The sequence below is a fragment of the Accipiter gentilis genome, chromosome 11 (assembly GCF_929443795.1).
Source record: "Accipiter gentilis chromosome 11, bAccGen1.1, whole genome shotgun sequence".
Taxonomy (NCBI): Eukaryota; Metazoa; Chordata; class Aves; order Accipitriformes; family Accipitridae; genus Astur; species Astur gentilis.
The window spans coordinates 34,060,050-34,072,749 of record NC_064890.1 but is presented as its reverse complement, the minus strand read 5'-3'; the positions used below and the strand labels follow the sequence as shown (position 1 = coordinate 34,072,749).

At 39.8% G+C, this 12,700-nt stretch overlaps 1 protein-coding gene across 1 annotated transcript in view; it reads left to right on the top strand.

Annotated features, from left to right (window-relative positions):
- NELL2 (neural EGFL like 2) overlaps nt 1–12,700 on the top strand; it is a 154,204-nt gene that overhangs the window by 74,216 nt on the left and 67,288 nt on the right. Inside the window, exon 13 of the mRNA XM_049814276.1 lies at nt 10,179–10,304. Within this exon, the coding sequence (XP_049670233.1) occupies nt 10,179–10,304 (126 nt within the window). The remainder of the gene's footprint in view (nt 1–10,178; nt 10,305–12,700) is intronic.

Genomic DNA, 12,700 nt, shown 5'->3' with positions numbered 1-12,700 from the left:
GATTTTGGCTGGGATGGAGTTAATCTTCTTCATAGCAGCCTGTATGGTGCTGTGTTTTAGAGTTGTGACTAGAACCGTGTTGCTAACGGGGATGTTTTAGCTATTGCTGAACAGCGCTTGCACAGTGTTAAAGCCATCTCCATTTCTCGCTTTCCCCATAGTCAGTGAGTTGGGGGTGGGCAAGAGATTGGGAGGGGACACAGCTGGGACAGCTGAGCCCAACTGGCCCAAGGGAGATCCCAGACCATACGGCGTTGTGCTCAGCAGTAAAAAATGGGGCTACTCTTTCTAAGGCAGCTGTTCCTGGGCATCAGTCTGCTGGTAGGAGCTGGAGAGGGATTGCCTTTGAATCCCTTTTTCCCCCCTTCACTTATTAAACGGTCTTTATCTCACCCCATGAGTTTTTCCTCACTTTCGCTCTTTGGATTCTCTCCCCTATCCCACTGGAGGGGTGAGCTAGTGAGCGGCTGGTGGGTGCTGAATTGCTGGTCAATGCTCCACACATCACAGACTTACCTTATGGGTGTGTGGACCATAATGTTTATTTTCTGATATTTGGGCATTTAGTTGTACTAGTTACGCAGTACACAACCTAGCTAACTTGTCTTAACAATCTGGGATCATTTGATGTTATGAAACGAATTTCTGTGAAACCAGTTTCCATTTTTATTCTAATTTATCCTTTTTCCTCAGTAACTCTGCTAGTTTCCCTGCTGTTGCCATGTTTGTCCCAGTTTCAAGTGTAGCAGCTGAAACGAGACCAAAGACTGAGTGACTTTTTCTACATTTGAGAATTGCATCAGCTTCACTGATGCTTGTCCCTCGAGGGCAGAAGGTCTTCCGTTTCGAAATCTGCTTTTGAATAAGCTGGCTTGATTTGTGTCTTAGTGGAGGGAAGTAAGCAGTCTTAGAGGATGAATTGTTTCTCTCCAGAATAAATGTCTGAAGCCCATCGAAGTGCCACTTGGTTGGACCTCTTCAGGTTTCCCTTAGCTCGGAGCTGTATGTTCTCATTCTGCTTGGAAAGACTTACTAATTTATCCCTGTGTTTGGGTAAAATTCTAATGCATTATTCAACCCTCTTCCCTAACAGCAAAAACATTACACTTCTTCACTTACCCAATTAGTACAATCTGTTCCTAACCTTACTCTTAATATTGTTGTTTTTAACTACTGGATTACAAAAATAAAGTACGTTTTCAGAATATACCTGATTTCTATGGATTGCAGTGAAAAGAAGAAATCTTATAAACGATAAAAGGTAGTAATCAAATTGCAGTAGGATACGTGTTGCATCTTATTGGCCAAGTACAGTAATCAACGACACATTTTTTTCTTTAAACAAGTGTGATATTGAGAAGAGCGTTAAGTAAGGTAGAGACCTCTGTAATAGAGATAAACCCCAGAGTATTAAAATATATTTTATTAAGTCCTCTGGGTCTTTAATAACCAGTACTGGGCTATTGGCTAGCTTTGTTGTCTTCATGGTATGCACCTTATTTTTTCAGTGAGAGTCCTGCTTAGGAGCTCTGCAGTACTGTTAGTTTTGTGAAACTGGGAAGGTCAGCCAAGCTTCTCTCTTCATACATAAATTCTTTTTTGTAAGTGAGATGTGGCAAAAGTATCACATATAGCTAAGAAATAAAGGTTTCCGTCTCAATCAACGGGCAGTGTTTGAGTCATTACCTTGTCATTTTGGGTTGGGTTGGAAAACTATTCAAGCAGAAAGAAAAACTTTCGCTCCAGGAGGGCAGAATGTTATTTCCAAATCTCCATTAAAAAGTAATTAAACATTATTAATATTAAAATTAAACATTAATATTAAGCAGTATTACTATATTATTAATTATTAATATTTTTCTCAGCAAAGGCAGTAAGTGTCATCTTATTTCCATCATTATGTTACTAAGAAATCTAAATATGAAGAATTATCAGGCCAATTCTAATGTGTCAGTGTGTCAGAGTGGGCCAAATCCTTCTTGTCTGCCATGGCTCTTATTCAGGAAGGTAATAAAGCATATTCCTAACTTAAAGTCTACAAGTAGTATCCCTGACACCAGGGATATAAAGTGTGGAGCATACTGGGGTACAGACGGTCCCACCACCTGTAGCCGTGGCATAGTTTATATGTGGACAAATTGCAGGATGTGATTCAGTGTTACTTGATTTTAGTTACTTCTACAGGAAGTGTGTTCAGACTGATTCTATCATCCACCATTGGCCAAGAGTGACAGTGGTGTTACTACGATAAAAAAAAAAGCTGAAACTAACCATATAAAGGGAGCCGCTTGGAAGCTTTTTTTAAACTCCGCTGTGCTAGCAGTGCCTCGTAAGGCGATGCTTTATTGTACCGAGAGCAGCCCTTTTCCACCAGCAATAAAAGCATATGTTGCATTTTGGTTTTAAATGAGAAATTAAGGTGATAGTTTTCATACAAATTGCTTAAATCTGCAACCTCAGAGCAAAAGAGAAAAGAAACTGAAGCCTTAATTTTGTTCTTGTTTTCCTTTCTCTCCAGTTTTCACTAGTAGCTGGCGTGAAACGCTCTTCTCAATATTATGCTTGCTTAAAGAAAAAAATGTGTTGTTGATTACTGTCCTTGGCCAACATGATGCAACACGTATCCTTGACTACTGAAAGAATTAGACGCTGTCACTGTGCTGAAGAGTACCCACAGCCAACTGGTGGGTTTTCATTTCTAACTTTTAAAACCTCAGTCTAAAAGGGCGACATGTCTTAATGATACGTAGAGGCTGGATCCCGAAGAGCTGTAACAAAGACACAGAAATGCCTGGAATGAACCCAAACTGAATTTAAGATAGATATTCTTTTATGAAGAGTGCAGAACGAGAGCAGCCGCAGGGGTTGTATCTGTTACGGTACTCTAACTAGTGTGGTGTCGTTTGAGAAACAGCCGAGTTGTGGTATCGCCACTTGTTTCTGTAGAGCGGGCAGTAACCTACTGGATAGCTTGCAGGAATTTGCTGTGTGCTTTAGACCCTACCTAAACCCCAAATACAGTCTAACCCACCCACAGGGCCCTTACCACAGCTTACAGGTACTATCCTGTTACGCGTGCATCTGTCTTCCAATGAGGAGTTTTAAAATATCCATGTGCAATACAGTCTGTGCTGTCTTTTCCTGAGAAGAATCTGATATATATTTGTAGTTTCTGTATAAAAATATTAATGCTCCTTGTTTCCCCTTTTAAAATAGGGGAAAACAAAACCACTAACAGTGGCAAGTATTTATAAATTCTTGACATTTACAGTTCAAAATGATGAGAAGCTGTCATACTAAAAAAAAAAAAAAAGAAAAAGATGATTTTGCAAGTCAAATTTAAAGACCTATTTCTGACTGAGTGCGGTGCTGAAGGGGGATGGATCATGAACTGGAGTCTCAGTAAGTTGTTCTGATTTTTGGCATTCACTAATTAATCATATACAACATCCTTTTTATTCTCAGTATGCAGCTACATCAGACTAGTTATTTGGTGCCTAAGGAAAGGCCCCCTGGGATGCTTTCATGTCTGACAGATAACTATATATAATTACTTGTTTTATCATGTATACACTACCATATGAATTAATTATAAGGTATTAAATAGTAAGAAGATGCAGTTTGCCAAGTAAAACATTACATGATGGCAGACAATATTTGTTTTCAAAAATTTCCTGTGTGATATATATTTTTAAAATTACATAATGTCTGTGGAGTCCAGTGATGTTTTCATGAGACTGAGATGAAGATTTCATTTTCTTCCAAGAGTCTCACTTGCATGGGTAGCTTGAACAATATCTACTACTGCATGTTTAACAAGGACAGTTTTATCTCAACGGTCTGTCTTCCTTTCCAAAAACTGGGGCAAGTTGAAATAAAAACAACTCTTTGTACTGTTAAAAATGATATTTCTGAAATGCTGTAATGTCGTATTGTGTTCTTTCAAAGCTATATAGAGCTTCTGTCAAGGAATGTAGACCTTGAGTGACTTTGCTTTTATTTTAAGAGTATTTTCTGTCCTGATAGCCCCCTCTCAGGCTGCAGCAGACGGACAGAGAAATCATGAACTTAAGCAAAGATCAGAGATTTAAAATAATATGAAGGGAAAGGCAACGAGATGCATACAATGTGTGTATGTGTTATCTATGCAGTTTAGTTATGGGTGAAGAAAGAACACACCTTGTGTGAAGATGCCATAATTAGAATTTATTTTTAGTCTAATTGATGCTTTAGCAGCCTAGTCAAGCTATAACAACCTCTTATTAGTTCAATTACAACAGTGCTAACACTTATCCAACTCGCCCAGTTTCTCTTAAGGTCCATTAATAATTCAATAAAAATCAATAGACACAAGTAGCTGCCCATTTCCTCTCTTACCCTCCCTATACATTGCTACAGTGAGTTTGTGGCCCAAGTTCTTTGCCGGGAGCAGCGTGGTGGGGATGGTGGAAGGGTATTTTGTTTTTTCTCCTTGGCCTTTGTGTATGCATGAGGTTATTTTTGTATGTTTTAACTCAATACATGGGTTATGTTCTTGTAGTTGGTTCCCCAAGTTAGTTATGTTCTGATTCCTTAGGTTTTAATGCTTTTCTCTTTGGGGGAAGAAGAGACACACAACTGCAGAAAGGTAGGCAAAAATAAACATAATAAAAAACCCCAACAACAACCCCCGCCAGTTTCAGAGGTAGATCGTATACGCGTGACCACTTGGTAATTTTGGTGTTGGAGCTAGGCCTTTTACTGGCTGTGGCACAGGGCTATATATATAAGGAGAAGAAAAAGCTGAAGATTATCTATAGAGGGTATGAGTGATGACAACTATGGTGGAGCAGTCACCTGGAATAAATAATGCGGGAGACTGTGAGAAAATACACAATTTTGATTGACATTGATGTTAACATCCTTTGTGGACTATGTCAGCTGGAAAAACTGATGCTCTGGATGTGATAGAGCAAAGCAAATCAGAAGCGCAGTGATCAGTTTGTGACTGACTGGAGTAACAGCAGTAGTTAAACCATGGGCTTGCTTGGTGATGGGAGAGCCTGGAAATGGTACTGGGAGGAGGAGGAGGAGCAAGGGCTGGGCCAGACCTCCGAGATATTTTGTCCTCTTAGACATTGAGTGACAAAGGGTATACGCAGGAGACGCGTAGGAGGATAGTGTTGTGGAAACCAAAGCATGTGAGATACTGGAACCAAGTTGTAGCTAAAAGTGAAGGGAGCCTGGAGAGAATAGGAGCTTGGAAATATGGTCGGGGAAGTGGGAGAGACCCTACTAAGACCGTTTTTATTGGAGCAATGGACTGGGAAGTTTTAATGTACTAAACACTTGAGCAATTGGGAAGGAAGTGTTTGAGAATGAGTTAGTGTGTTTGGTGGTGGAAGGAAAGAAAAACAATACTTTCACAGGTGGGTAAGCTGGTGGGAGCTGGCTTCAAAGTTATGAAAGTTACAGTCTATCCTTTTTCTTTTAAGGAGGAGGGGCTGTTGAGGGGATGGGTTGAAGATGGGAGGAGAGACAAGGTGAGCAAGACCAAACTTATTCAGAACTTTTTTTCCTTTGTGACCCTGTCCAGGATGCAGGATAGGTTGCGTTGGTTTAAATCCCCGTTTACTTTTTTCAGTGGTATTGGTTGCTGTGATCGGTCACTGTTCATTCTCCGCTTTCGTGGTCCCTTCGTTGGTCAGAAACAACTGGTGATCCTGCAATGCCCTTTTTCTAAGTCAGGGACCAGGTGAAAAAGTCTCAACCTTTCCCAGCTTGTCTATTACCGTATGAGTCAGGTCAGGAGTGATAAAAACAAGATCCTGAAGGCACTTTATGGTGGCTATCATTACTGGCATCCGTCCTTGGGATTCTCAGCAGAGAGACCCAAAATTCACAGGAATGGTGGGTAAATGATGCCCTTGCCCTTAGCAGTGGAGCCCTCGGGTCAGGCTGGAGATTTGCTGATGAAGTTGTGTGTGGGAGGCGGAAAAGCATTACCCTCTTCATATTTATGAGCTGTGAAGACAGAACCTTTCATTAACACAAAACCCATGGGGTTTTGTTTGTTTTGTTTTTAAATTGTAGGTCTAATCTCCTCTGCTTTTGTGTTCAGCATAATTTTTGATGCACTTTTTTTGCACCATTTTTGTAAATAAAGCTTTTTATGCTCCCGTTTGCTCTCTTCCTAGGGACTTAATGTTGTTTGTTGCAAAAATCCTACAAGAGCATCTCCCTGCCCACCGTGTGCCTCTCTAAGTGTGACCAGGGAGATCACTGATGCCATTGAGCTTTAAAGGAAATGGCTGGAGGCAGGACACTATCCATAAAGGATCCTCAGTTCTGGAAATAGCCTTCTCTCTTTACAGCCCAGATTTACTGACTTAGTACCAGACTCATTTGTGCTGGCAGGCTTTTGTGGTGGATAAAGGCAATGATGGATAGCGAGGCCTAAGGAGAGGCTTTGTTTGTTAGCGTGAGGCTTTAGTCAACAATGATTTATAGATTGCAGGTCAAGTTCTTATTAATGGGATTGTAAAACATAACTGGGAATTTCACTCTGGGGAAGCAAAGTCATTAGGGTGCAGGAGGAAGGGATACAGGGAAACTTTTCCTGGGTTATATATTTTGCATAAATTTTGTTTGAGTGCTTGTGGGGGGGATAAAGAAAGGCTTTTTCTGTTGTTGTTGTTTTGATGTTTTTGCAAGTATAAATAAATCGTTGAAGTGCAGATTCCAAACACTTTTGCACTAACCAATTTTCCCAGAGATGCCTCTTTTATCTGTTCCACTGGGAATAGAGCAGGTTGATGATCTCCATGACTACATTGTTGTCAGTACATCACAGCTGGTGGCTCAGTATCACATCACAGACTTCAAGCACACAAGTCTTTATTGTTGAATGTGTAGAGCCATTGGAGTGGTGCATTCATCCTATTGAACTGACTTCAGCAGCTTACTGGCTAAACAGTAAGACATTAATGCGCATTAATATGCTAACTAGGCTTTTTGGCAGGGGAAAATTAAGATAAATGTTGTAGGCTTTCTTAGATATTAAAATGCATCAGGTTTGCTGTTGTACTTGGTGCATTTGTATCTAAAGGTGAATAAAAGGCTACACCAGTGTTTCAACCAGTAAGCAGGATGAAAAGGCTTTTATTTTGATAGCTTTGAAAGAGAACAGATGTTGGGCTCTTTCCCTGTCCCAGTTCAGTCTTCCTTGATCTGTAATACCTTACCCTAATGTACACAAAGCTTGCACATAGATTGCTAAAGGGGGAATGGAGTCACATGTTTTTAGCGCGGGCAATCTCTGTGTGACTAGTTGTCATTTGACTGTTACGTTGCCTTTTCTGTATTAATTATCTTTTGTGTCCAGTGGCAATGTAATTTAGTGCTAAAGTTGCAAACTGTTTGTAAAAACATCTTATCAGCTGTGCGACCATGGCATAGAGCGATGGAGTTTTGACACTTGATTATCGTCTTCAGGTGCCAATGTAATATAATAATGTGATAGTAGCAACATTAATCACTTTATTTCCTCAGTATTCTGTACAGGCTTTCTAGAGACCTGGGTGGGAAAGAGTTTTGTTTTCCAGTGAGCGTGTAAAAACCGCAGACGATATCTTTGCAAATCAGTTTGAAGAAAAAAAATCAGATTTTTTCAAATGAAACATTTCAAAGTTAACCTGATGAGTTGTGGTTTGGTTTTTTTTTGTTTTTTTTTTTTTTTTTTTTTTAACAATTGAACAAGCAAAGTTTTGAAATAAAGGCGATTATAAATAAAACATTGTGCAAAACCTTGATATGTGGTATGTTGGCAAAATGAAAGCTTTTATTTAGAACACTTCTAAATTAGTAGGTTTGAATCAAAGTAGCTCTGGCTTTAAGTTTTTCACTGCAATATGAAAACCATTAACGTTTTGGGTCTCCTGTGGCTATTTACGTGCCAAAGCAATCATTAATATAGTTTTCAGAAAGTTCTATTTAATGCTTTTGAGGGTGCCAAAGCCTCCTCCTAGGCAGTCTGTTGACGCCAAGAACATAAGGCCTCTAATTACTCGAAGACTGATGTTGTTACTTAAATACAAATCAACACCATTAATTTAATATGGAGTTGTGAACTGGAATTATGAAAGACACAAGTTGCATCGTTTGTGGTAGTAGCCGAGGCATATGTTGTAACTGCTGGCGGGTTTTGTATACTGCACGTTTTTGTTTCTGCAGAACACCTGTATGTCAGGAGATCTGTGCCGTTTTCCACTTTCTGTGCAAACTCAGCTGCCTCTGCGGTAGTCTTGTGATAGCGTCACTTTTTTTTTTTCTTTCTGTCTTAGATGGCTTTCACAAAATGTGTTTTGAGCCTCAGTATACACACTGTGCTCGCTCTAAATACACGTTTATTTGTGTATGCATGTACATGAAAATTACAAAATCAGCTTTTCCAATCCAACACCCTGATAGAGCCATGATTCTTCCCTGCTTGCAGAGCTTAGAGGGAAAGGAAGGGAAGGAAACCAGCTGAAGTATACTGGCTGTGAAACTATTGGGAACTGACTGTGCAAAGCAGGCTGGGCTTACCACCCTGAGCATTCGCGGTGGACACCTTCGTGGTTTGTAGCCAACTGCCGCCAGCTTCTCCAGCAGAACGGTTGCACTTGGCAGAGAAACTGGGGAAAACAGAAGTTTTTTTTCAAAACTGAATAAGTTAGGAAATCGGAATCGCTAATAATCGGTGTGTCGCATTGTTTTGTACTGGAAGGCAAATTTTCTTCTGGGAATGTAAAAGGAAAAGCAGGCAATGAGTGCAGTTGGTAAATAGCAATTGATTTAAAGACACTGGGAAGAGAGGAAGAATTGGGAGATAATTATACGACCTAAACAGCAGTAAAGTACAGGAGTTAACACTGTTGACATTTAGCATCACAACATTAAGAAGTCAACCCTGATTTGAGTTTATATATCCAGTCTGTTGTTTTGAACTATCGTCAGACTCTGGACCACAACACTGTTTTCCATCCAGAGATTTTACTTTCAACTCTGAAATCTGTAAACATCACTGAAAACAGGGAGGAAATCAAAACTGATGGGCAGGAAAAAAAACCAAGCCAGCAATCCACCCTTTTGATTTTTAACATACTTTTCTAGCAAGGTTCAGTGGCATATTGCATGATAATATAACTAGATGTACAGAGCATCTCAGTAATGCTGTCTTTATCATTATTACAGGAACAGCATGCTGCTAAGCACTTCCAAATTAATATAGCTATTCTTCTTTGTGGCATAATAGTAGCGTGCAGAAGGTTTTTTTTGTTATTTGTGGTGCTTTCTCTGTCTTATCATTGAAGTATAACCTGCTACAAGAAATGCATCTAATTTTGCAGCCCAAGGGAACACCAAAACCAATCAGGTTTTGATGTCTATGCCTACAGTGATTTATGCCTGGAGTTTGCTCTAGGACTTTACACTGCAGCAGGTATTCCACCCCAACAGGTATTTTATAAAGTTGCAATTTGTCAGAGCAGGTCTTTATATAACTCAGATTCTTTCAGGTTCCTTTCAGATATGGTGTGTGTATATGTATCTATATACATATGTATGTAGATATGTACAGGTATAGATATATGTGTTTATGTATGTTAAAATTACCGATTGGCTACTTTGTAGTTCTAAGAGAAACTTGTAATAATTTCCAGTGTCTTTTCAGATCTTACCATGTTCCTTACGGTTTCTTCCCAAACAATAATACCTGTTAGATCAAAGGCATATAGCGTGCCTATAGCAGTGTGTTTGTGTACTGATGACTGCAGTGACTGTACAGGTACAGTGATGGATGACATTGCAGTGCTGAGGTAGTTGGTTTGCTGTTTGGGACCTCAGTTATTTTGGTTTTGTTCTTATTTAAATCATAGGAATAACATCGTAGGCACTTCAACAGGAAAGATGTGAGCCAATGTAATCTTCTTTGTAACTCCACTAACAGCTGTTCGCAGAAAGCTCATGCTGCTTGTCTTGTTTGAACACTTCAAGCAGGTTTTTTTAAAGGAGAAAGCCCCCAAACTTTCCAAAATGCATTGCTGTTGACGTAACTTTTTAGTCTAACCCAGTACTGATGGAAGTGAATAGTGGTGTATTGAGAGATTGCAAAGAATGCCGCTGAATTTGACTCGTGTTCCCCTTTGCCTTATTCACAGATATTGATGAGTGTGCTGAAGGGCGGCACTACTGTCGCGAGAATACCATGTGCGTAAATACACCAGGATCCTTTATGTGCATCTGCAAAACAGGATATATACGCATTGATGATTATTCATGTACAGGTAAGAGCTGTATATTTGAGAAAGGAAAAAACAGGATGATGGTATTTAGGAGCACTGATACGATTCTTCTAAGGTTAAACTTCGTTAGAGTCACAGAACGTCTATGTGACATTTTAAACAGAATAAACAGCAAAATAATTACAAGGATACAGTGCAGAAAAGCTAACGCATTTTACAGATTATGTGTATGTTGTATCATTTGCCTGAAATTGAGACAATCCAGACTGTCTTACATAGGTCTGCATGGTTTTGGGTGCTGATCAAAAAGGTGAAGGGAGGAGGCTGAAGGGAAAAATAAGAGAGCAAAACCAGTGCTATGGTTACTTGGTTTTCATGTGGCATACCAGTACAGCTTCACTTGGAGTATAATGACTCTTCTGCAAACTTTTGATGGGGTTAAATTTGCTGCATGTTAGAAGTGGCTGTTTTCCTCGTTTTGAATTCTCCTGCGTCTGGGAGGTTCCCCACTTGAATCCCGAGTTCAGAGGGCAGGAGCTCTGCCTGCCTTGAGCCACTGGACAACATGGTCGGGCTTACCTCTGTATCTTCCCTCTTCGCCCTGCTGCCAGTCGATGCTCTAGAGGAGGTGTTGGGTTCATACTGACTTTCTGTCTTCTAGTCTTCTTTTAGTGCAAGGTATTTTAGGGTTATGGAATGAACAGTGAACATTTAAAACAGCCTTCTGTATCACAGCCAGGCTGACTCTAAGTGTTCCTGGGGGGAATGTGTTTTTTCCTACTAGGCAGATAAAGCAAATGTGATTCAAAGATGTGGCACATTCGCTCAGTGAAGAAAAACGTATGTGAACAAAATAGTACCACTCTTTTGTGTGCACAGGGGAACGCATTAGCTCTTTCTGTAAGAGAATATATTTGTTCAGTAAAACTTTCTTGGAGTTATCTAACAGTAAAGCTGGATATAAATGGATTAGAGTATTCAGAATGTGGAGACAGCACTGTGAAGTTCATTTCTAAATTTATTTAATTCTGTCCATTATGTCTTGACATTTTTGAGCATCAAAGATATGTCTTGGTACAGAAACAGCTTCTTCATAAACTGGCATAATTTGCTCACCCAAACATGCACAGCGCTCGGGGACATAGATTTGAAACCACATACGTGTGATTTTTTGTGCGTACTGTCTTACTTGTACTCAACATTCTTCTCACATAAACTGGGAAGCACTATTGTACTGCAGTAAGCCCAGTTCTTGAAGGACCAAGTTATAGGCTGCTTGCAGGTCCTTTCTGAAGCAACCATTATGTTTCTGATCACTCTCTTGTGTTTCCCACAGCCTCAGTTGAGGAGTAAAGCAATTGTTTCACTACCTACTGAGTGTGAGTGAATGTTGGGATTATTTTAGGACTGACTTAAACTAAATCACTGTGATACTTTCTCCGCTTTGCTTCCCTTAACTTGCTGTTCTGATTGAACTCTGCAAATGGTAAACCGTTGCAAACAACTTCACAGGGGCATTCGGTGCCTATAAATACAATAAAGGTATTTCTCAGTACTCCACACATTGCATTCCTCATATTTGCTGAAACGTACTGTTGTGAAATTCAGTGCAGTTCAAGAGCTCTGGACAGTCAAACAGGCATAAAACTTGCTGGAAATCCATTACAGATCTCACATTCCAAATTGAGTTTGGCTCCACATTTGTAAATAATAGATTCCTGTGAAATCAGCCTGATGGATGACAAAATAAATTACTTCTTTTCCACCTTTCCCTTGATCAAGCTGGGAAAAGTTAATGCAAAAGGAAGCAAAGTAGGTGAAAGAGCTTTTTAAGATTTCAAATCTTAGGACTCTCTGGGCCAGATGAACTGTAAGTCATGCAGTGACTTTCTGTACGGCTGAGCAATGCTACTCACTGTCGTTTGGGACCTGGAGTTTTTCTGGAGTGAAATTATAGTGAATTTTGGATACTGAGAGGCAACCACGAGGATGCAGTGCCTGTTGGGTGGTAGAATTTTGATGAATGGCAACCTAACATCATCAAGTGTGTATGTCACAAAATAACTGCATTTTTTTCCTGGTTCCACAAGTATTGTGACCCCGTCCAGTTATTGAGGTATGTAGACTTACGAGAGTTTTGCGTGACATTTCTACCAAACAACTAGTGAGTGAAAGGGTAATTATGTTTTAAAAATGGAAGGAAACACAGGATACATTTAAAGGCATGTGCTTTGATCAGTAACTGGAATTTTGTGCTTGTTTTAGTCTACATGAGTGACACAGAGCATTTACATTATAGCACTGTATTAAAGCAGGTGGCAAGGGTATATATTTGTACATGAGACTGCTATAGGTGTTTCACCCCTCAGCAAATTATTTGCTCTTTGCTGGTTTTACCATGTATTAAAGCTCCTGATTTCAGAGACTTTCATGTGCAC